The following is a 24338-nucleotide window of genomic DNA, read 5'->3' as shown; positions in this document are numbered from 1 at the left end:
CAGCAAGGGCAGAGTAAGGCTTCTGGAATATGTCCCAGAGCAGCACTGATTGCTTCTCAATAAGTGGCTGATGTTTTCTATCATGCATCTCTGTATTTAAGAAATATTTCATTTCTTGTTGCACTCTGGCCCCTTTCCACTTCCATGCGAGGAGGGGGTGGGACTACAGAGGGGGCCCAAAGCAACAGTGGAAGCTGCTTTTTTATGAGACACACAGGAACCACCAGCCACCTAAATAAACGTCCTCTTTATTTTACCAAATATAATTTATCAGTTACGTTGACATTTGTCAATTCAGTTATAGTCACTATAAATAACTGTCGTAGGACACAGTTCTGTAACTTTTTAAGGATAGAAGAGTAAACCAATGTTGCTCCTCACAGCCGGGCCACAAGTCCATGCAGTTTGTGCAATCGGGGGAAAAGAAATGGATCTTCCATGAAAGTCATGAAGTCCCCTTTCTTTCCCTCTCACCCCACAGTCCTCCCTCTGCTCACACACTCAGGGCTTGGGGCACGCCTACCTTCTTGCTTTTGTGGCAAAGGACACTCCGGAATCCCCCAGGGCAGCCTGGCTGAACTCCAGAGATGAGGAAGTGGTGAGTGACTGGGGCAGGGGTGACTGCACACCACAGGGACACAGCCTCAGGGGCGGAAGAGTTGGTTTTGGTGCCTGTATAAGAGTCTGTGTGCAAATGGGTTTGGAGGTGGAGGACAAGACGAAAGAAGGCCTGAGGAAGAGCAGGAACAAGGCCAGGCTGGTGTTAATAAACTCTGCTGGACACACCCCCAGCTAGATAACCTCTACGATTCCAATTCTAAAGTTCTAGGCTCTGGAAGGTGGCCTGGGTGGAAATGGAGGGAGAGGAAAGTCTCTGGAGGTAAAGGGCAAGTTCCTGGGATGAGGCATGGTAGTGGTAAAAGTCAGGGTCACTGCCTAGTCTTGCCCTGGAGATGGGCCCTTTAGGCTACAGAGCGGAGGGCTTAAGGGAAAGCTGTGGACAAACAGGCTAGCAAAAACCTGCATCCAAATGCCCAGATTTGTACATGTGAGTGTGGACAACAGAATCCTGATCTGTTCACGGTAACGTGTGGGAAAGGTGCAGAGACTCCAGCGTTCTCCCAGTCTTGTGCTGGGCAGAGAAAAGTGGAAGCAGTCAGTTGATATCCAGCCTTCTAGTTCTGAATCCTCTTTTGGGTGGCTGGTGAGGAGATGGAGGGAAGGGAGGGTGAGGAAGGGGAGTTTAGGGAAATCAGCAGTGGCTGAGCAATGGGGCCAGGGGCTCTAGCTGTGGTCAGTGTTGTACGGAAGTGGGATCCAGGAGTGGAATCTAGAGGCGGAACCTGGCTCGGTGACAAAGATGGAAATACAGCGAGGAAACTTTCTCTGCCAGGTTGAAAAGGGCACATGGCCTTTATGTCTAGGAACGAGGCGAGGTTAGAACTGTGTTTCCCTTACTGCTGGCTAGTCAGGGCCTGTGCAAACAGGACCTAACACATAGTAGGCACTCAATAAATAGCGCTCAACAAATGTTTCAGACCGTGCCTGCAGAAGAGCTCCTCTTGGGGAGGCTGTGTATTTGCTGAATGAATGAATGAATGAATGAGTGAATGAATGATGTATGTGGGCAGAAGCCAAGAGAGAGGAAAACTGACCTCCATGGCATGAAAGAATGAGCGATTTCAGGAAGTGACAGGGTCTAAGGTGACCACGTGATCATGTCTTCAGGAGAAACAGCAGCAGTGAAACACCCCTGGTTGCCCTCAACCTCCTAACCATTTTCCACATACCCATTCTCCGTCCCTCATCTTGGAACCCAACCCGGCAAGCTCTGGGAAAGGTCGTGCTTAGAAACAATTAGAGAGAAAGGTTGAACAGAGATAATCAGTTCTCTGGGCCCAGGGAGGATGTAGATCTTGGCAAACTATGGGTAGACGTGGGTCAACAGGCAGACCAGGCCACTGCTCATTTCTTCCTGGATGAGACAATCAATTGGAAAAGAGATCAAAGGGAGGGGTTGGTGGTATTTATCAGGCAATTGGGTAAGGAGCATGTACACAATTTAAGTTCACCTCATTCTTTTTGAGAGCAGGGTAGAGAATAGGGCTAGGATTATTTGGGGCCAGGAGCAGCTGTCTCCTGCTTAGTGCTCTGAAGTTGGTCCATTTCTAGAAAAAGTATGTGTGTGTGGGAGGGGAAGGGAGAGTGACACTTATCCCTCTGTTCAACCGAAAAGAAAAAAAGAAAACAAAGACAAACCCCCAAAACCAGAGCCCACTCACAGAGGCTGAGTTTGCTAAAGCTAAACCAAATGTCCCCAGATCCCAGATGGAAACCCCTGCTCCAATCCACTGCACCTGGAGGCACCCACCATGAAATTGCACTTGGTGATTGTCTCAAAAATCTACTTGTACTATTCATCTCAGTCCATCTGTCCTGCCTGAATTCTTGCTCTACAAACTTGGCTCAATGTATAAAAATTCCCATTGAAAATAATGAGAATTCGGTATCAAAGTGAAGTCCTAGAAAGAGGTGGGAGTGTCAAGTGGGGTGGGGTGGGGGAAGAGAAACCAAAAAAAAATTTCACACAGAAAGTGCAGAGAGGTGGAGAGAAGGCTGAGTGACCAGGCTTAGTCCCCGACATCTGTGTCTCGGTCCCCAATGAGCCAGAGGACATGGAAGCTGAGTGCTAGGAGCCCAGTGCCAAGCAGGTCCCCCAGGGCTGTCAAGTACGGGATGGAGAAGTTGTCCGGGTCCAGGCCCCGGCCCCACATCCAGTGCACCATCCAGTCTGCGATGTACAGGAGAATCAGCACCTGGAGAAACAGAAGGGCCCAGCCTGCAGCCATCCCCTCTCTCCAGGGGGAGACAGAGGCCACGCGATCAACCCATTCATTGCATCACAAGGCTTGGCTATCCACAGTCCTTAAGCTGGGACCGCTCATCTCTCCGCCCCAGCAACCCCTCTATGTTCCTTCACCCCACAGTGACCACCTTGAACAGATGACAGGGGTAATTCGAGTTCTTTGGGAAGGAAGATGCCCCTACTCCCTGGAGTTTCCCACATCAGCACCCAAATTTACCAAACAAGAGGCTTCCTAATCGACATCCTACTGGTTGCAGGAATTCAGCCCTCTTGCCTCTAATTCTGGGTCATCCTATCCTCAGGTCACTCCAATTCTTGCCATGTTGGCCTCTTTGGGAGCCCGGCAGGGGGCTGGGGGTTGGAGTTTGCTTTTCATACAGGGATTTGTCCTCAGAGCAGAGTGGAATAAGGACGGCGTTTGAGGCTGCTGCCGGCACAGCTGTCTGAGTAACAGTTGATTATCCCAAGCTGCCTTCCTCCTGACCCTTCCCATTCTGCTGTTGTGGGCTCAGAGAATGCAAGTTTATTTTAACATTAGTCCTAGCAAAACAGAATTAAGAATAAGTCGGCTAAATACAAAGCAGACAGTGCGTACCAATTCCAAAGACATTTTGGATTATCTGCTGCTTTGATTTATCTGTGCCCTTGCTTTTCTTCCATTACTACAGAAAATTAAGAATGATCTAGATTAGAACCTTGCTAGTGGGCCCAGGACCAGTAGCATCAACAACAGCTGGGAACTTCTGAAAAATGCAGAATCTCAGGCCTCAGGCTGGATCTCCTAAATCAGAATCTGCATTTTAACAAGATTCACACGCACTTTTACGTTGGTGATGAACCCGGTCTAAAATATTCTGGTGGAGTGGGCTGGCCTGCATCTTTTATATAGTCTGCATGATTCCTGACATTTGGGGATCCCCAAATGACTGCATCTGTGTGAGAACGAAACGGTTTCTAACGGTAAAGCTCCAACACAGTCATTTGGGAGGTTTTACTCCTGACTGTACTTTGTAAATACTGTGGTATGCAAATTCTGCCCTGAGGGGCTCAGATGCCGGAACCAGGGCCACTGGGGGATCCAGAAGCCAGAAGTGATACCTATTTTTAGGCAAACTTGGTTGCTCTCCTGTCTCCTCTCCAAGGAAGCCAGAGGTTACAGTTCCAGCACCTTCACGTTCCACCTTGCCCCACACACAGCTGCTTTGGACTCCTGTGGCCCTGGCCCCAGCCCTGGGTGAGGGCCAGCCCCCTATAACTTCACACCCTTGCCAGCAGCTGCAGAAGCATCCCAAATAAAGAGCGTGGCCAGAAGGGCTTCGGGACGTATCCCACGAAGGGAATGGCAGCAGCTGTCCCCACATTCCAGCCTCCCGAGCAGGCCCTGGGACACATGGCTGGGAGCGGGCAGCGAGGGGATCAGGAAGAACCTTTAGAGGGGATCAAGAGCCATGCTCCGGCCCTGCACAGCCTAGAGAAGACAGCAGAGGTGAGAGTGTCCCCCAGCGTGTTCACAATGGGGAATGAAGCCGGGCTCATCCTTCCCGGCGTGGCCAAGGAAGGATGTACCCTCCAGCTACAGACCCTCGGCACACACACCTTCCCTTTTCCCACCGAGTGTGCTTCACCCCAACTCACAATGGAACGTGGCAACGTGGGTAACTGCCGCGGGGAAACTGCATGTGGTTGGCCCAGCCCTTGCTAAGATGTCCTAACACACAACATTTCTAAAGTTGGGGATGAGGGGTTGGAGCTATGGATAAGGGCTTACCAATAGGGGACTGGTTAAATGAAACTATGGCACGTCCATACAACAGGAGAGAACGCAGCCATAAAAGTCAGGGTGTTCTGCTCTTCACATATGGGTGTGGAATGATCTCTAAGATAAATTGTTAAGTGAAAAAAGCAGGGTGTGGACAGCATGTATAGTGTGCTACATGTGTGTTTAAAAAAAGGAGAAAAATAAGAAAAATATGTACGTTTGCTTGCATAAATATAGAATAAACTTGAAGGATATATAAGAAACAGATATAGATAAACAACAAGGTCCTATTGTATAGCATAGGGAACTATATTCAGTATCTTGTAATAAACCATAATGGAAAAGAATATATATATTCTTATATATATATATTCTTATATATATATTCATATTCATATATATATATATATAAAACTGAGTCACTTTGCTGTACACCAGAAACTAACACAACACTGTAAATCAACTATACTTCAAAAAAAAAAAAAAAGAAACAGATAACACCAATGGCCTGTGAGGAATAGAACTGGATGGCTGGAGAAAGGGGAGAAAAGACTTTTCACTGAGGTTTTCACTATGAACCTTACAAATTTTTTGAACTATGTGACTGTTATTACCTATTCAAAAAGCAAATCTGTAGAAATTGAAAATGTGATACTAAGGGTGAGTCTGGCTATAAAGGGGTTGCATAAGGGAGGCTTGTGGTGATGGAACTGTTCTGTATCTTGACTGTGGTGGTGGTTGCATGAATGTACATGTGATAGAATTGCAGAGAACCACACACACACACACACACACACACACACACACACACACACACGAGTGCATGTTAAAACTGGTGCAATGTGAATAGCTTTGTGCATTGTACCAACACTGATTTCCTGGTCTTGATGTGCTATAATTATGCAAGATGTTACCACTGCAGGGAACTGGGTGATCGGTACATGGGATCTCTCTACATTTTTGGGGGCAACTTCTTGAGAATATATAATTATTTCAAAACAAAAAGTTGAAAAAAAAGGTAATAAAAAGCCAGGAGAAAGCATCCTAGTATTACAGAATGGCAAGCCTGGATGGGATCCAACAGATTATCTAGTGCAGTGGTTTTGACATGTTTTCAAGCTGTGAAACCCTTTATTCAAATGAAATCTCCCAAGGAACCCCAGCATGTGAACAGAACCACATGGAGCTGTGTGGCCAGGCTAGTGGGGGTGGCACCTGCCTGAAGTCCACCACCTCTGGTCCACTCCTCTCAATTTACAAATGTATCACTGAGCCTCAGAGAAGTAAAACAACTGAGCAAAAGTCACACAGCACGTTAGTGACTTTGCTGGAACTACAGTCTGTTCTCCTGAGCCCCTGTCCAGGGTTTACTGGCCACACAGTCACAGAGAAAGAGTTGGAAGACTCTTTCTGGGCCAAGCCTGGACCTCCCCTCCCATCCCTGCAGGGCAGCCCTGGCCCCCGCCCCCGTGCCCCTGCCAGTCCGTACCTGGAGCAGTGCAGCTGTCATGTAGAAGATGATGAAGATGAGTGTGAGAGTGGTGTGCCCGCCCTGCAAACAGCTGATGGTGTAGAGGAATACCAGGTGTCCTGGGACCACGAGGAGAAAGAGGACCCGGGCCGAGCGAGAATTCACATCTGGAACCAGGGGTGAGACGGTGTGAGGAGGAGTAGGGGAGGAGGAGAACTGGCTCCAAGAGGCCTTTCAAAGTCAGGAGGTACCACGCTACACTCCAGGGCAGCAGACAGCTGACTATCTCTATGTCTCCATCCCATGGTCCCCAGCCCTCAGGGTGTCCCAGGAAAGGAGAGCCTTCCTGCCTGGGCTCTGCCCTCCAGAACAGCTGGTACATACAGCCCAACAGAGAAGGAGAACCTACATATGCAGGCCCCAGCTGTTTCTGAAGTGATGGAGTGAACCTAGGAGGTGGGGACTCTGGAATTACCGGGACTGAAGAAGGTGGTACAAGGGCTGGGGCAGCGGCGAGGGGCTTGCCCAGTGTTCTCCCCTGGCATCCCGTTCATGTGGAGGAAGGTGGAGATGCGGCTGGCCTGCACAGCCACCAGATTGCCCCCAACACCTGCGGAGACACATAAGACCTGAGACGTGGGGGTGGGGAGTGGGGAGGGCATGATCCATTCACCAGACCCCAGGAAAAGAGTGAGACACTAAGAAGGAAGACAAAAGACACTGGCAGTCCTACGTACTACTAACACGGCTGAGAGTGCAGGAAGGGACACAGGTGGATCTGCAGACTCAGGGAGCCTGCCTTCTCCATCAATGCAGAGTGTGCACCTGTGGTCAGACACAGCCGAGGGGACAAGGCCCTGCCTGGCTCAGCCCCTCTCCAAAGCTCTGCGTTGACCCAGGCATCCAATGCTCATGCGCTGGTTCCAGTAAGCAGTTTCAAGTAGCAGTTCAAGTCGTGAACTATCTGAGCTGGACTCTCTTGCCTCCTGGAACCCTGACTGATACAAAGCCCCCCAAATCCTCTGATCCCGCCCTCTTGTTTCCCCTAGGCAGCTAATGCCAAGACCTCACCATTAATCACAGGTGTGAAGACAGCCATCCCTGCAAAGTTGGGGTCTGAGACAGTCTTGTCCAAGATGAGGCCTCCCACACTACACAGACACAAAGACAAGACACAAAGACCACTGAAGGCTTCTGTTCCGGTCCCTGGGATGAGAGGTACAGGTCCATCTGGACGTGGGCAGCAAGGTGGCTCCCAGGAGTCCCTTGTCCTTCCAGTCCTCGCCTCCCCTCGCCAGACCAGCTGATGCTCCTGACATACACACTGGCGCAGCACCCCGAGCAAGCTGGGGCAGGCAGCTGTCTCCTTTACCCACCTCCCAAGTTGGCTAGAGGAGCCGCCTGCTGTTCTGCCTGCTCAGTGTGATTTCTCCTTCTGGTAACAGTGCTGGGCTTTTCCTCAGGGAACCACCTCTCTCAAACTCAGTCACTGTGGTTCGAGTGACACTGCTCCAATGATGGCAAGGCCCCAGGCCCATCCAATCAGAGCAGCACATCCCTAAGGCCACAGTGATTGGTTCAGGGATAGCCACATGACTGGATGACAGGCAATGACATTCTATAATGGGATTCTGCAGAACTGTTGAGAGAAAGAATCCCTGCTGGAATTAGTAAGCGTAAGGAAGTGCACACCTGAAGCTGCAGGCCAACACAGAGAAAAGCAGAGCGGAGACATGGAGAATACTGGGGCCCTAATGATATCATTTATGGCCCTGAATCCAGCTGTGCCTCTTTAGTTCTCTAAGCCAGTGTGTTCTGCTTTCTAATGAAACCCATTTCAGATGGCTTCTGTCACTTGCACCAGAAGGACACGTGACTGATCCACTGTTGAAGGCATTTCTAGGGTCTGTGCCACACTTCCTCTTTCCGGGGCTTTGTGGAAGGGAGAGGGGAGGGTGAGGGTGGGCATCAAGGGCCCGAGCCTACCTGCTGATGGCCATGGCGATGATGACAGGCTCCCAGCCTGAGTACAACACCTCCCTTGTGACTGGGCTCTGTCGAGCCAGCACCACCCAGACGGGGAGCAGGGCCACGAAGAAGGCACACACCAGCGGGTAGATGTACTGCCAGACATCTGAGGGAGGCAGAGACGGGAGGGAGGTGAGCACTGCGGCTCCCTGCTCCCAGCCTCCCCTTGGCTCAGCCTGCAGACGCCCCGACAGATCAACAGTAACACCACGCTAAACGCCAGTAAATGTATTACCTCATTTGATGCTCACTGTAAACCCGGGAGGTAGATGGGGCCAGCCTTTTCCATTTGTACATAAGGAAACCAAGGTGAAACCTCCTCAGACGTTGAACTTATTAGGGGCACAGACCAGATCCTAGGTTTCTTGCTTTGAGTCCCCAGAAATCCCTATCTCCCCTCCTCTTCTTCATTTTGCAAGCAGATTCCAGCCTTTAGTTCCTTTCCTTTGCCCTTTCCCCCTTACCCCTCCAAGGTAAGTAAGAATATACAGCACCAGGCATATTTCTCAAATACTTTCACCCCTGCTCCTGCTGCCTGCATGAATTTGAGATAAGTACTTAGCCTCATCTCTCTAAGGCAGGGAGTTATTACAAACTGTGCTCCAACCAAATAGTTAAGAACATACAAGAAATCCTTACACATGTGCAAGCCCACTACCATCTCTCCCAATCCCACCCAGGAGTCCACCCTGGTCACACCCTTGATTGCCTCAGCCTCACCCTGCTCCAGGTAGAGTCCCCAGCTGATGCCTGAGAGCAGTGCCAAGGTGATGAGGTCTCCCAGGCTGGCAGCAATGGGCGTGGCCACATTGTCTGGGTTGATTCCAATCTTGCGAGAGCCAATGATGACTCCAATCATGATCATGCCTGGGGAGGAAGGAGAGGGGCCAGGCAGGGTAAGAAGAGATAATGGGGTATCAGCCAACAAAAAGAGAGATTGGAGGTTTAGTTGACACCTCTGGGGCAGCCCTTCCTACGCCCCTGCCCCTCCCTTCCCTTCCTTACCCAGTACCAGGGAGGCAATGAAGGCCGTGGCCACGCTGCTGGCACAGAGCAGGAAGGCATGTGGGATACTGAAGTGGCCGTCAGGGATCCAGCCAAAGATGACGGCTGCGAGGGACGCCAGGAAGCCCACCACCGTGGCCTGCACCTGAGGAGGGGAGTGGTAACTCAGAGAGCAGAGCGCGTCTTAGCTGAGGTCACTGAGCACTTAGCCAGACCTCTTCTTGCCCTCAGCAGCCCCAGGAGGCAGGCGGGGCTGGCCTGTCCAGTCCTCCCAGGCTGGAACGATGTCTTTATTTATTTAGTTTCACACCAGACACCAGTACTGGGTAGTGCACCCTGCAGGAACCCAGGACATGTTACTGGCTGAATGAGTGTTCCTCTGGGGATTGGGGGAGGTTCAAAAGAGCCTGAGACTTCAGTCCAGACACAAGGCCTGGGACTCAACGGGGAAGACTCCCAGTTCGGAACCTGTGTGGCCTCATGGGGAGATGGGACCACAGCAGTCAAGGACCGTCAGCACTCCTGAGTCTCCTCCTGAGTCTGATCTGTGGGGACACAAGTCCTCTGCACCACTGGAAGCCAAGGACTGACAGTGGAGATACTGGGGTCCCCCCCATCCTGGCTGGTTTTCTGGGAAACCTGGTTACCTCCTGGAGTCCCTTTGGGAGAAGCCAGCTCAGCAGGATGCTGGAGCTTTACTCAGGAGCCGGCAGGGGCTGACTTAAGCCTTTCAAATTCCTGACCAGGGAAGAAGCTTAGCCCCACCGTCTCTGGTCCCTGCTCTCTTACCTGGATGAGGGCCATATTCCCAGTGATCATCCGCCAGAGCTCCTTGGGTGTGTCCATGTGCCCGACGTTGGCCTGGGAGAGGGAGGACAGGGGTCTGGAGCTCCAGGCTGGAAAAGGCCTGCAGCTCCATCCATTAGGACCTTGCCTGGATCAGCAGGCAGTGCACGTGACCTAAGACTCTGGGACCAGGACATGACCCCCAGGGAAAGTGAAGCAGGGTCGAGGGGCTAGGGTGAGAGGGAAGGAGCAAAAGAGCCTTGAGCTCCTGCCTCTGGCTGGGGTTGGGAAGGGGGCTCCCAAGGCAGCCTCTTCTCCCCTCCTCTCAGGACGGCCACTGAGCAGAGGCCGATTCCATGCTCTGCCCTGCTCACCTGGGCAGCTCATTCCCACATGGGTTAAAATGACCTGATCCTTCCCTGGCTCTGAAGCCAGCTTGCCATCTTAGGGGAGAAAGGTCAGCTGCTGGTGCAGGACGGAGGCCACGGGAGTGTTTGGGAAGGAGTGAGGCGGCATGGGAATAGGCCAGGAGGGCAAGCTGGGGAGGGCTAGGCTGGCTGCCACTTCTCTCTGCTGCCTTCTCCAGGCTCATGGCCATGCAGGGACACCCCTGTCACTTGGCTCCCCTGGCCTCCTGAGTTTTACTGCTTCCTGCCTCCCACCCCATGGGGCCTGTATCTGGTTCAGTCTCTGAACCATGACGGCCGATCCGATCTAAGAGTTTGGGGAGGTGGGAGTGATAAGCAGCCCCTCTTCATCTATTCCCTTACAGAAGAGCAGCCTGCCATGGGGGAAAGGGAATGGGATTGGAGGGGGGCTGGGGAGGCCTGGCTCTGCTCCTGCCCAGCTGCAGAGTAGGGCTGGAGATCAGAGGAGGCCCCCATCTGTGCAGGTGGAGGGACCAGCATGATGCTCGCCTGTCAAAGCTGCACAAACAGTCACGAGGCGGGTTGTGAAGCAGGGGGTGGGGCAAGAGTCCAAGGATGGCTGGGACATCCAGAAACCGAGCCTGGGAACCACTCTGGGCAGGGAGCTCCTGCCCAGGAGCAGGACAACCAGCCTGGGGTCTCCCTACTCCTTTCCACCCCAGACCCACACTGCAGACCTGGACAGTTGAGAAAGGCCTGTGGTGATCTCCTAGTCAGGCTCTGTGCTGCCCCCGAGTCCACTGTGTGCCCCATTCCTCCCAGCCAGGACACTCACTGCGGTGGAAAGCCTTGATGCCAGGGTCATTTCCAGGTTCCCCTTAAGCCCCAGCAGTGCAGGCACCAGGATGAAGACCTCTGTCACTTTCTGGAAGACTTCCCAGTGCTGCAAGGTGAAAACAGAACCCAGGCATTTCAGGGCCCCAAAGGGCTGGCATCGAGGTTGAATGTGAAACTGAGTCCCCCTAAAAGTGAGTTCCTGTTCCAAGGTTATGATTAATGGCTTTACCCAAAACGTTAATCCCTTTCTTGTCCCTTCTGACCTCAATTCTGTGTTAACTGAACACCCATCAGCCAGAGTCAGATGACTAAGATTGCTGAGGTCAATCATAACATCATTAACGTACAGACTCAGGCTGTTTCTCTAGGTCAAAATGAGCTAACAGACCCTTGGGTCATGGACCACCAGACCATAGACTCTTAAAAGGCAGGCATCCTGAGTCCCAAAAGTACAATTAAGAAATGTCACAAGATGATGATTAACCCCAGCTTCTTTGTTCTTCCCCTTTAAATCCCTCTCACTCAGAGACCAAGTGGGAGTGGATCTGAGGCTCTTCTCCCACTCCCTTGCTTGGTGCCCTGCAGTAAGCCCTTACTTTGCTGCAAACCTGCTGTCAGAGTTTGGCTTTCTGTGCTGTGGGCACACGAGCCCTTGTTCGGTTACAACTGGATAGTCTGGGAGCAGGGGCTTGAGGAGGAAATGGAATCGGCAGGGAGTGAGCACGTCAGACGCCTTTCCCCCAGGAACTCTGGAAGCAAACCAAGTCCATGGTACTCCAAACAACAAAGCCCCCCCTCCTGCCACCCAGAACAGGGGAGACGTAGAGGGTCCCTTCCAGTCAGGAGGCCCTAGCCCGTCTCTGCTTCTTCTGCCTGCTTTGTGGAGCTGGGGGAGAAGATGGCAGGGACCCACGCAGCTGAGTCACCCCGGGCTGGCTTACACCCCAGAACTCCTTTGCGATCTCCCTTCAAATTGTCTTCAGTCTGGTTTCTCTGTGGCCTCAGCCTTGAGGGGTGTTGTCTCAGCTGTTGAGCACTGGGCTCCATGGGGCTGGGGTTGAGGAGATTACAGAGTTTGTTTGGTTTCTAGCTATCTCCAAGGGCTTTGGGCCTCAGCCACAGCAGCTCTCCTTTAGAACAGGCTCTGTATGAAGACCGTGGCCCCCAAACCTCAGAGTGTTGGTCTGCAAGAGGTTTTTCATTCCTCCTCTGCATTCTCTCACCCTACAGACCTGCCCCAATCTCTCAGTTAGGAAAGGTAAGTGTACCCCTGCAAGGAAGAGCACTGGACTGGGAGTCAGGAGACATGGATTCCAGCCCTGAGACCATCAGGCCTGGCTCTCCTACCTATTTCTTCAGCTAACATCTTTTAAGTCTGCACCATGTGCCAGCCTAAGGCTCTATGTGCATTTTCTCATTATATCCTATCAACGACCCAGTGAGGTAGGAGCTATGTTTATCCCACTTTGTAAATGAGGAAATTGAGGTTCAGAGAGCACTGCACTCCTTAGTGCTAAGAAGGAAAAATGTAGGAGCCAGGATTGGTTATTTGAAAGCTACTTTAGTTGCAACTGAAACTGAAGACTTGCAAAAAAAGGCTGGGACTGTGTTACCCCGAGGGCAATGTGGATTCCCTTCCCTGTGCCTTTATCTGTTTTAAGAATGGAAAGCCTCCAGGTTTGGAGAGGGGAGGGGTCAGGAGGCCAGACAGAGGTATGTAGGCTGATCAGAGCATCAAGGTCAGGAGGCAAAGTACTCTAATGAGCAAAGGCGCTGGACTGGGAGTCTTGGGTCTCCCACAAGAGACCACAAGGATAGGCTGGCTTCATGCTGTGTCCCCAACATGCTCCCACAGAGACCAGCAGGGGTACCTTAGACAAGTTATAAGGGCCTTGAGCTCTTGACTATAGAAGGTACCCTTCAGGGACCAGATCAGATGGTCCCTAAAGGCAATTCCAGCACTGACAACTATAGTTAATGATGAGCAAGGCTGCAAATCAAACCCACAATGAGATATCACCTCATACTCATTAGGATGGCAACCATTAAAAAACAAAACAAAATAGAAAATAACAAGTGTTGGTGAGGATGTGGAGAAACTGGAACACTTGTGCACTGTCGATGGAATGTAAAATTGTACAACCACTATGGAAAACAATATGGCGGTTCCTTAAAAAATTAAGAAGAGAGCTACTATATGATCCAGCAATCTCACGTCTGGTATATACCCAAAATAACTTAAAGCAGGGTCTCGAAGAGATATTTGCACATCCATGTTCATAGCAATATTATTCACAATAGCCAAGAGGTAGAAGCAACCCAAGTGTCCACTGACAGATGAATGAATAAACAAAACATGGTCTATACATACAAGGGAATATTATTCAGCCCTAAAAGGAAGGAAATCCTGTTACATGCAACAACATGGATGAACCTTAAGGACATTATATTAAGTGAAATAAGCCAGTCACAAAAAGACAAATATTATATGATTCCACCTATATGAGGTATCTAAAGTATTCAAATTCCTAGAAATAGAAGTAGCATGGTGGTTACCAGGGGCTAGGAGGAGGGGGAAAAGGGAAGTTAATGTTTATTGGGTGTAGAGTTTCAGTTTTGCAAGATAAAAAAGTTCTAGAGATCTGTTTTGCAACAATGTGAACATACTTCACAGCATTGAACTATACATTAAAAATGGTTGAGATGATAAGTTTTACGTGTTTGTTACCACAGTTAAAAAAAAAAAAAAAAAAAAAGAGGAGCACGGAAATCAGAGGGGGCTAAGGCCAGGGTTAGAGTCCAGGGGAGGCTGGACGCTGGGGAGTCTTATAAAGGCAAGGACCTCTCTTTTCTTTTTCTTTTTTTTTTGCGGTACGTGGGCCTCTCACTGCTGTGGCATCTCCCGTTGCGGAGCACAGGCTTCGGACGCGCAGGCTCAGCAGCCATGGCTCACGGGCCCAGCCGCTCTGCGGCATGTGGGATCTTCCCGGACCGGGGCACGAACCTGTGTCCCCTGCATCGGCAGGTGGACTCTCAACCACTGCGCCACCAGGGAAGCCCGGACCTCTCTTTTCTTGTCAGAGTTCTTTCTGTGGGTGTGTGTGGGGTGTTGATGGCAGGGGGAGTCCTTACCAGGACCCAGGGGAAGGGCTCATCTCACTAGGGCTGGAGCGTATCTGTACCTGAGCTCCTGGCCTAGCTCCTCATTGGTGGAAGGCGCAGGACTTTTTTAGGGAAGGCTCTTTCTGGAAACTAAGGATGGGAAAGAAACCGCCTGTCCCCCAGCCACAGTTGCTGAGCTTTCAGGCACCCACAGGAAGAGCCAGGAGGGATGCAAATCCCTTTTCATCCCTGGGCCCCCAAAGAGAAGGCAGCCCCAGTGAGCCCCGTCTACGCTGGAGGAACTCGGGGACTGTTGCTCTTGGACAAGGCCAGCACATAGCTCTGGGGCGCCAGCTCCCAGCAGGCAAGGCCTTGCTCAGCTCTGCCTCCTCCTCCCTCACCTCAACTGGACACGCAGCTCCAGAGACGAAGAATTCTCTCTGCTCCCCCCTCCGCCCCTCATAAGGGGGGCTGACCCATAAGGGTGGTTTGGAAGCTCCGCTCAAGAGCCCAGCCTCGTATCCCCTCCTCACTGCATAACACCTGCCCCTTCCAGCTGCCAAGCCGCAGACTGTGAAAAGCTTTGATCTCCAGGTAGGCGTATGTAAAATATGCGTACTTATTGGCAGAGTGAAGGAGCACGGAAAAAAATACTCCAAGTGCATGCCAGCAATATTTTCTGAATTGTTTGTAAGGTATATTGTTTGTCTTTACGATTAAGAAAAAAAAATGTATGAAGCTCAGCTAAGCCCCTTCAGCTGCCACTATAAATACTCCCAAATCCCTGCGTCTCCCAGCTCACTCGCACCCTCTCCTTCCAGCTACACAAGGACCTAGAAGGGATAGGGTTTTAGCAGCTTTAAGTTTCGGGACAGACAGGAAAGGAGAACCAGCGGCTGCAATGACAGCCCTACACACATACTTTCTTCACTCACCAAAGCCTCTCAAAGACGCAGCTCAGGCAGGGGAGCCTCTGACATGTATGTAAACGTACACACACACACACACACACACACACACACACACACACACACACACGGCTCTGGGAGAGCCCGGGAAGCAGGCTGCCCTGAGGTGAGGAGTGGGTAGAATGGGCAGGGGCCGACAGTGTCTCTTCTTCCTCCTTTGGCCTAATTCAGGCCCATCCTGTTCATCCTGGCTGGAAGTGCCTGCCCCTGAGGTCAAACCAGTCAGCCAAGCCTTCACCCACACCTTCCTGCTCTGCTGGGGATGGAAAAGGGCACGTTTCAGGAAGCACTTGGCGGGAAGTGGGGACAGAACACATCGACACTGCTTCTCAGAAATGCAGCTCTTCTTCGCTTTCCTTCTCAGTCCGTGGATACAGGGGAGTGAGGGCTCACTGGGCCCTGATATTTTGGGGGTCAGGGATGAGACAGCTCCCTTCACACTTAGAAATAATCCCAATTCAGAGCAATCACCCTAAGTCTCGCACCTCAGTGGCCCTGCTGCTACTTCATCCTGATACTTCCATCTTGCCTCTTCCATCCCTCACCTCTTCTGGCCTCAAAGACAGACCCCTGCCTGCCTTTGAGTGGTCTGCCCTGAGCCTTCTTCCCCTCCAGGGACACAGCAGCAGGGAAGAAAGTCACAGCCTGGAAAAGCTGGAGTCAAGGACATGAAGTGACTAAGATCCCTAGCAGCTCTGGGACCCAGGCTGTGGGAGAACCTGGCAAGTTGGGCTGGAGTTTACCTTTCAGGGCGAGGACTGGGTCAGCTCAGATTAGAGTAAACCCAATCTTCACCTGAGGCTTTCCCCCACCACCTGCAGACATCCTCTAGGCGTCCAAGGAGAAGGGCCTCAGGACAGCACCTGGGTACAGAGGGCTGTATAAAGTGTGATAAAAGGGGTGGACGTGCAGAACCGGAGTGTCCTACCCAGGAATGCCAGCAGCCACGGGGGCAGGACAGCCGTGAGAGGAACGCTGCTTTCCCAGTCCACTCCCCTAAGCCCATGCTTGCCATCCACTTTCATCTTTGTAGACTCTTCCGTATACACAGCAGGAAAGAAAAGCCAGAGGAGGAGGTATTTCGGGGAGGGGGTGTCTCCTTTCCTTGAGATCCTAAGCAAGTGAGTAGTGAGTCAGGATAAGGAGCTGGGAGTCTCACCTGTTTTTAACACAGCTGGGGATTCCAGTGAAGGTTGGCACACCACCTCCTGCCACCCCCATCCCTCAAAAGGCTGACAGAAGAGGGGAGTGAGATGCTCTGCAGCCGCCTAGGACCAAACCGGGAGGTGGGGCAGGGCATCTGCAGCATGGAGACTGCCAGAGCCCAACCCCCTTCAATTCCAACACTGGGCCCAGTCCTGCTTTCCTTCCCAAATGCTATGGGAACTTTCAGCCACGGTGGGGAAGTTGCAGCAGACTGCAGTCCACTTAAACTTTTCCTACTTTTGGCCAGTACGCCAGCCCCTTATCTCACTGCAGAGGCTGGCTCTACAGGCTGAGTGGAGAGGAGGGCAGATAAGAGGAGAGAGAAATGGGCCTGGGGAAGAGACTGGGGCTTCTGCAGCAGTGGGGAAAAAAGGTGGGGGGGGCCCTGGACCAAGGAGACATCTGCACCAACACGGCCTTCTGCTCAGATGCTCTGAGACACTGGGGACACTCTACAGCCAGCTCCTCCTGATGGCCCCAGCCTCTTAGGGCCCCAGATTCTGTCCCACTGAAGGTCACCTTAGCTTGTGAAGGGGGAATGCGGTGTGAATCCTTAGAAATTGTCCTGCTTTTCCTGAATCCGAGATTGTCAGACGCCCCTTTCGCCCCCTTAGATATGGAATAAGAATCTCCCTGTGGTCCCTGATCTTTCTGCTCCCACCCCTGCCATGATATCACCGCAGCCATCTGCAGGGCCTGCTCCAGACCAGCTCTGGCGGGAGGCTGGGGGAAGGGGGACAAGGACAAACCAGCCATTGTCTTCCATACCAACTGGACCTTAGCTTTGGGGCGAGCCTAGGTGCCACACTGAGGGCAAATGTTGGCCCTCTGTGGGCACACTGGTCAGGCTCCAAAGATTCCCTACCTGGGTTTCTCAATGTCTCAGGACCATGGGTGAGGGGTGGAGGTGGGCAAGGTGTCAGAAGACTTTTCCAGCTCTAGAACTCTTTTCAATGTGTGAGATGAGGGGAGGGAGGGGCCCTCTAAGAACTTTTGTTCTTGCTCATTTTAGAATGTAACTCCAGCTGTTCCAGATTCCAGTCTACCTTGTTCTTCGGGGAAAGACAAAGAGAGCAGACTCCTCCCAGAGTCTTTAACCAGTTGGCGAACCACAGCCACGGTGAAGACCATAGAGGTTAATGGCATAGGTTCTGAGTCAGGTGACCAGGGACAAGTTACCTAATCCCTCTGAGCCACAGGTTCCCTATCTACACAATGGAGATGGTTATGGTTCCTACCTCATGGGCCCACAGAAGAGGCCAACAGATGTTCCCCACTACCGTTCTTACTATCCAGGAAATAAAGCAAACCCTTTCCAGGTCACCACCAGATCCTGGTTCTATACCCTTTGGAGGCACCAAACCAGAACTGGAAAACTCTTAGAATGAAAACCAAGGCCACTGGAAAGGGATGGAAGAGGTGGAGAACTGCTACCCTGGTCTCATTTCTCCTTCTCCCATTACCTCCACTCACTGCCTTAGGAGAAGGAGCAGCTACCAGGGGGAGGAATCCAAAGCCCGCCTTCCTAGCTCCTGACATGAGGAACAATCCCCAAGATAACAGGTTAGGGGAGAGAGCAGGAATGACATAAACACCATCCTCATTAGCAACCGAAGGTGCAGTGTTCTCCTAAGGACTCAAGTCAAAGTGGTCCAGGTAGACACCATTGAAAGAACCACCTAGAACCTACACCCTGTTTCCTGGGACAAGGGCATGGTGAGACTTGCCAGCAGGACTCTCTGTATTACCACATGCATCATTGGTAGGGTTGGATGGGAAAAGGGGAGGGGATGCTGAACTCCATGTCCTCCTGAGAGATTCCATGAGAGATTATATTTTGTCCCCATATATGTCACATAATTAGCACTTCTATGTCTCATCACACCAACACCGCCCCCCCCAAATCATGTATCAGACAGCATGTGCCCGCCCCCATTCCCCAGCAAGATCCTGCCAAGGTTATAGGCAGACAAGCAACACAAAATGCCTTTTAAGAACCTTCCCACTTAATTTGAGACCCTCTTGGCAGCTGGACAAATTCCTGCCCAGCAGGGGGATGAAGGGGAGACTTGAAACTGAGCTTTCTTCTGTGGGTATCCTTGAAACCCCAAAGTAAAGGGAAAAGAAAGTATAAACAGGAGACCTATCTAAATGTCTCCTACTGAGCTGGGCTCAGCAGAAATGCCCAGGAGGGACGGCAGGCAACAACCCTATTCCATCTCTCCTCTTCCAAGCCTGAGCTCTGGAACCGATTCTGCTTCTGTTAAGCAATACTGCCCTGACCACCTCCCTGGGACTACTGAGCTTCCTCAAGGCTTCTGTAGAAACTAACTAGACGAAGAAGAAGCCAAGGACATGATCCAAAGGGAAAAGTACTCCAGGAAGCAGCAGCTGCTTCTGACAGGGAGGTGGAAGAAAAGCTCCAAGAGACGGTTTCCCGGGAGGAAAAGGTGGCTCCGGGCTCAGGGTCAAGAGCTGCCCTCCCCAGGTCCTACCTGTACGACGTCCAGCACCATGCCGGCAGCCACAGTCCCAAAGCCTGCCAGAAGGAAGGGAAACAGCACTTGCAGCCCGATGGAAAAGGAGGTCTCCTTGAGCGGCGACGGTGGTGCGGGGCCATGGTCTGTGCTGACGTCGTCACTTTCATTGCTCTGGCTCCCGTTCTCCAGCAGGGCATCCTCCTCCCGAACCCCCTTGGCGTTGGCCCGAGACTCAATCACCACCACCTCTACCCCAGCCCCATCAGGCCCCAGGAACTCTGAGGTCCCGGCCAAGGGCTCTCGCCCGGGGCCATCTGAAGGGCAGGGTGAGGCAGGAGGGCCAGTCCCATTCAGCTGGTGGACGTCCTTCGGCTCCGGCTTAGAGGACATGACGGGAAGGGAGGAGGAGAAGGGGGAACTCTTCTCTCTTTTTTTGCTTTCTCTCCCTTTCTAACTCGGGAAAGAACTTAGTCTTGGGGTGAACCCAGGCTTGGTCGCCGCGGGACCTCTTCCCACGGCTCTCCGCTCCTATCAGGCGCTGCAAAAACTAATCCACCAACAGGCAGCCCCATCAAGCACTGAAACCACGAGCTGGAGGGGAGCAAGAAACTCCTCACCAGACTCTGCAGCCAGCCACTAGGGGTGCAGATGCCTGACCCAGCTGGCCAGCGCTGTGCTTGGGGGAAGCTTCTCTGGCCTCTTAACGTCTTTGGTTCTCAGTGCAGGCTTCTCAGAGCAAGGGGCATCCAGAGTAGAAGAGCCCAGCTAAGTCTGGGGTGCCCTCTGAGGTGGCCCTTCTTTCATTAAAGTAGCTTGAGTTCAGATCTTTCAGAAGGCAGCCTCGGCCTGGGGCTGTGGCTCCTTCCCCTGTCTCTGGTTGGGCTCCTTCAGCTTCCCACAGCTCCTCGGGCTCTGCTGGTCCCAGGGCACTGTCTGCTGTCTCTCTCCTTTTTTCCAGAGATGTCCTTCCTTCCTGGGAAGACCTTGCACCTTCCCAAATGCCTGGTCCTTAAAGTCACAAGAATCTGTATGGAACACCTTATGTAGGAAGAAAGAAGACAAGAAAAAGAGAATGTTACAATACAGCAAAGGACGGCTCCTACTGGGAGAATCCTCCCACAAGGCAGGCATAAAGAGTTTGCTATTTGCCTTCCTTTTTTCATTAAATCACCCATTCCTGCCCTGTGACATCTGGATGCCCAGAGGGCACTACCCCTGCCATGCTCCCAACAGGCAACCCACTGCCTCACAGGGACCACCACTGTAGTCAACAGCAATGAGATGTGGCCAGCCTGGGATTAGGAAGATGCTGCGCAGGAGACCCTGGCATTGCCTTCTCAGCGACCGGGGATGGGAAGGGATGTCCTGGGGGAGATCCCTTCTTGAATGCCCATTAAGAACCCAAGATTATTAAGGTGTGGTCTCCCAGTGGGGTCAGTTACAAGTTCAGTCACAAGCTCCCTGTAGCCACCCTGCTGTAGAAAGTGATTGTTTACAGCCACACAGGGCAAATAAGCAGGGAGAATTTGATCACTGAGTGAAGGTCCCCAGACCCCTAAAAGCCCCAGCCCCTGAGGAACAAAAACCAACAACTGGGAGGACTTCCTGGGCAATGGGGCAAGGCTGCCAGACCAAGGCCAAGAGCCAGAGGCCTACCCACTCCTGCCCTTGAGAGTCAACAGTGTTACAGAAAGCTCAGACACTGACTTGGATCCAGGCCTCTGTTCCTACTTCTCTCCCCCTGCTCTTGGCCTTGTGAGCTTGTCAGATAGGACAAGGGTGTTATCTCAGTTTGAAGGGAAAGACGGTAAAACTATTGGTTATTATGCACACATTTCAGTTCTCTAGGTTCACCCTGTTCCCCAGGGTTATTGAGAGTTGGATATAATGTAATTCTTAAAAAACAAAAACAAAAAACAAAAGCACCATCCAAATAAATAAGTAAATAAAACAAAGCAAAATAAAAAGCAAAGCAGCATAAGCCAAAATGCACTTGCTCCCAAATGCATGTCTCTTTAGCTGTAATGGCCCCACTTTTCTTGCCTAAAGGAATTCCCAGGCCTTGATCTCCACCCTATTCCAGCTAACCAGAATAGCTCTCACAAGTAAAAAATAAATTTAAAGAGAATTTCCTAGGAAAGATGAATAGGTCCTTAAGTATTCCAAACACACACAATTAGTCAACTCCTGTTTGGGAAAGGGTGGATCAAACTCCAGCAACTGGCCCATGGGAACTGTTTTCTCTTTCTAGTCACTCACGTCACCAGGACTCCCTTTTCCAGTCTCCTGAAACACTGTCCTGTGGTTCTTTCAAAAACCCTCATTAGAGATCCAGGAGGAAACCTCTGAGCAAGAGAGTCTACTGCCCCTTGCCAGAAAAGTTTCTGAGTCCGCTAAAACTTGACCCTCCCTCCTCCTCCCGTCTTCCTGGCAGGTCACCTAACCTGAAAGGGGGGCTCGAAGGAAGAGAAGCCAGTCCCTCACCCCACTCCTTCCAGTAACGGAGACTTCAGATGGGCCTAAGGCCATGGGATGAAAGAAGCAAAAGTGACCCAGGATGCCCTGAGGAGGGGACAAAAAAGACCGTCTTAATATCCCCAAACCCCGGGAGGGAGAGGTATCTGGGTGGCCCTCCCGCCTCTCCCCGATTCAGACTCAGCAAATGCGCTGCGCTCCAAGTCTCCCGCCCTCGCCACCCACCCCCTAGACCCAACAGGACTGACCTGCCCCTCGCTGGGGAGGAAGGGGGGCGCCTGGCTTGTGGCAGCAGGGACCCGTGGTCTTGGGGGGTGCAGGGATCCCCCTCTTCTCATCACTCCTCCTCGGCAGTCCTCCTCGGCCTCCGGCGTGCCCCCCACACCCCCAGCCAAGGCGAGCGTCCGGCCGCGACACCCGGCTCGCTACATTTCGCCTCTGCGTTACTGCGAGGCCGCCGCTCCGCTTCCACGAAGGGGAGGTGGTCAGGGAGTGCAGGATATACCGCCTCGCTCCCGGGCGGGGGCTGGGGGACCCGGACGGGGGACCGTTGGGCCGAGCTCACTCGCCCCCAATCGCTTCTTGCCCGGGGACTTGGGCCCGACTGGTTGGCTGCTAGGGGCAAACGTGATCTGGGGCAGACTGGGTGGCACCCCCCCCATCAAAAATAGATTCTGGATGGACAACTGCAGCAGCCAATCGGGGGCGGGGGAGGGGGCGGGCTCAGACTCGGCCTGGCCCCTTTCCTTCGCTTCGAGCCGCGGAGGCGGGGCGCCAACAAAACGCAGTGTGAGGAGTGACTGGAGCCCGAGGCTGGCTCGCGGGTCCCAGCGCCCATCCGCCGGCTGTCCGAGGTTCCCGCTCCAGGCGCCTTGCCACCTCCCTCGGGCCTGCCCCGCCGCGCTGGGACCTTCTCTTGCCTTTTAAAGCCGTGTGCGCCTGTGCACGTCTACCCCTGCGTCTTGAATGTTTCCTTGAGCCGGGGAGACTGGGAAACCTCCCCGTGGAGCCTGCCAGCTCTGACCTCCGGGCCTCAAGCAGCCATCCCCGTGCTCTAAACCCCGCGCTTGGTTCCCGGAGAGAACCGTCCCTACCTTTTTCTTGGACACAGCTCCTCTCCTGCTGGCTAGTCTCCTCGCGCTTCCGCCAGATTCCGCATTCTTCCAAGCGCGTGGCTCAGCCTGATAGAACCGGCCTTAATAAAGTCCCAGCCTTGAAAGGGGCGGGAGGAGAGGTCAGACTCACCGCTGTGGTCCCACACGCAGCACCTGAGGTAGGGGCGGAGGGGAGCCTGGCTTCCTCTGACCCACTGATCCTGGTGGCAGCATGGGAAGAGATGTCTCCGTCCCTGCCTAAACGAAGTCCAACTTTCCCTGACGCACCTTATGGGATCAAAGAGGGGTGTTCCCGTTTCGCCGTTTGCCACTTCCTCCCTGGGGTATCTCCACCTCTCTAACGCAATCTCAGTACAGGTTCTTTTGGGGATGTTTTTGTGCAGGGGGTGTGACCTCCCCCATAAAGGAACCGCCTCCCCCATAAAGGAACCGCCACCCCCAGGTTTTCCCCTCTTGTCAGTGGAACCTGTGACCAGTGGTTCCTTCCTGTCATTTTCCTCCCGGAAAGTGGCTAAGGGGTGCATTCGAGCATGACTCTAGACCCCTGGATGGGTTTTGGAGTAGAGGAGTGCCTGGGGAGAGAACACAGTGCTGGGTATGAAGCTTTTGGCCGTGCCTTCCTCTTTCCGAAGTACACACACACCCCAGCACACACAGCAACAGAAGCAGGTAATTCCCTTGGGCAAGGATGGCAAACGTGTACAACCTAACTCCTCACCTCCCACTCTAGTACTCAGGATTATTCCAGTTTAGCTGCTGCGAATTTGCATCAAGGCCTGAAGTCTCACAGCACCTAGTAGAGGAAAGTCAGTGTCAAAACTGGGGTTCTAATTTTGGCCACAAACACTGAGTCTCTCCGCCTGGAGACAGAAGTAACTGCTAGACTAGGAAACATTGGGTTTCTTCCAAAGGATCAGTTTTTCAATAGGTGGTGTAGGGATGGGTGGGGAATTAAGGTTGATGTATCTGGAGACTTTTCAATCAGGGGCTGGAAACAATTCCTGCTCCATTCAACAGTCTTCCCTGCTCCCTTTTCATCTTGCCGCAGCTAAGCCACCTGTATGTAAAATCTTGATCTGCCTTCTGTTCCCTTCCCACCTTCTTTTTTTTTTATCCCCCTGAAACAGTTCCCCCTTTCCTGTGAGTTTTTTTTTTTCAATTGAAGTATACCAGACCTATGGGAAAGTGCACAAATCTTAACTGTGCAGATCAACAAGTTACGACACAGTGAACATACCTGTATAATGGCCAGATCAGGAATTCGACCATTACTGGTACCCCCAAAGCCCTCCGCATGTCTCCTCCCAGTCACTGTGCCACCTTCCTTCCTAAATTAACCTCTATCTAATCCCATGTTAGCTTTATCCACTTTTGAACTTTATATAAATGAAACCATTCAGTTGGTACTATTTTTTAAATTAATTAATTAATTTTTGGTTGCGTTGCGTCTTCGTTGCTGCACACGGGCTTTCTCTAGTTGCGGTGAGTGGGGGCTGCTCTTCATTGCGGTGCATGGGCTTCTCATTGCGGTGGCTTCTCTTGTTGCAGAGCACGGGCTCTAGGTGCACGAGCTTCAGTAGTTGTGGCATGTGGGCTCAGTAGTTGTGGCACGGGCTCAGTAGTTGTGGCTCACAGGCTCTAGAGCACAGGCTCAGTAGTTGTGGCACACAGGCCTTGGTTGCTCCGCGGCATGTGGGATCTTCTCGGCCCACGGCTCGAACCTGTGTCTTCTGCATTGGCAGGCAGATTCTTAACCACTGTGCCACCAGGGAAGTCCCTCAGTTGGTACTATTTTGTGTCTGGCTTCTCTCACTCAGTATGATGTTTGTGAAATTCATGCATATTGTTGTGGTAGCAGTAGCTCATTTATTT

At 52.2% G+C, this 24338-nt stretch overlaps 1 protein-coding gene across 2 annotated transcripts; it reads right to left on the bottom strand.

Annotated features, from left to right (window-relative positions):
- Positions 1 to 232: 232 nt before the first annotated feature.
- Positions 233 to 22524, bottom strand: SLC41A1 (solute carrier family 41 member 1). 2 transcript variants are annotated; one of them, XM_060091040.1, is made up of 11 exons: positions 22446 to 22524; positions 18892 to 19914; positions 11119 to 11226; positions 9919 to 9990; positions 9130 to 9274; positions 8845 to 8991; positions 8083 to 8230; positions 7168 to 7247; positions 6572 to 6706; positions 6115 to 6263; positions 233 to 2816 (listed from the first exon to the last, which is right to left on the bottom strand). In XM_060091040.1, exons 2-11 carry the CDS (start codon positions 19264 to 19266, stop codon positions 2631 to 2633), a joined length of 1545 nt encoding a protein of 514 aa, XP_059947023.1. In that variant the 5' UTR covers positions 19267 to 19914; positions 22446 to 22524; the 3' UTR covers positions 233 to 2630. The 2 variants fall into 2 exon arrangements, with proteins under 2 accessions (XP_059947023.1, XP_059947022.1); XM_060091039.1 differs by lacking the exon at positions 22446 to 22524 and adding an exon at positions 21600 to 21972.
- Between the last annotated feature and the right edge of the window lie 1814 nt (positions 22525 to 24338).

The sequence above is a fragment of the Mesoplodon densirostris genome, chromosome 2, assembly GCF_025265405.1.
Source record: "Mesoplodon densirostris isolate mMesDen1 chromosome 2, mMesDen1 primary haplotype, whole genome shotgun sequence".
Classification (NCBI taxonomy): Eukaryota; Metazoa; Chordata; class Mammalia; order Artiodactyla; family Ziphiidae; genus Mesoplodon; species Mesoplodon densirostris.
This window is presented reverse-complemented; position numbering and strand designations above follow the sequence as displayed.

What these genes read in the sequence shown, in the direction of transcription:
- SLC41A1 (XM_060091040.1), bottom strand. Translation starts at nt 19,266, where the DNA reads ATGTCCTCTAAGCCGGAGCCGAAGGACGTCCACCAGCTGAATGGGACT. An exon ending in CATTGCCTCCCTGGTACTGG is followed by an intron (nt 8,992 to 9,129) that starts GTAAGGAAGGGA and finishes CTTCCTCCCCAG; the next exon opens with GCATGATCATGATTGGAGTC. An exon ending in CTTCACACCTGTGATTAATG is followed by an intron (nt 6,707 to 7,167) that starts GTGAGGTCTTGG and finishes GTGTCTCCGCAG; the next exon opens with GTGTTGGGGGCAATCTGGTG.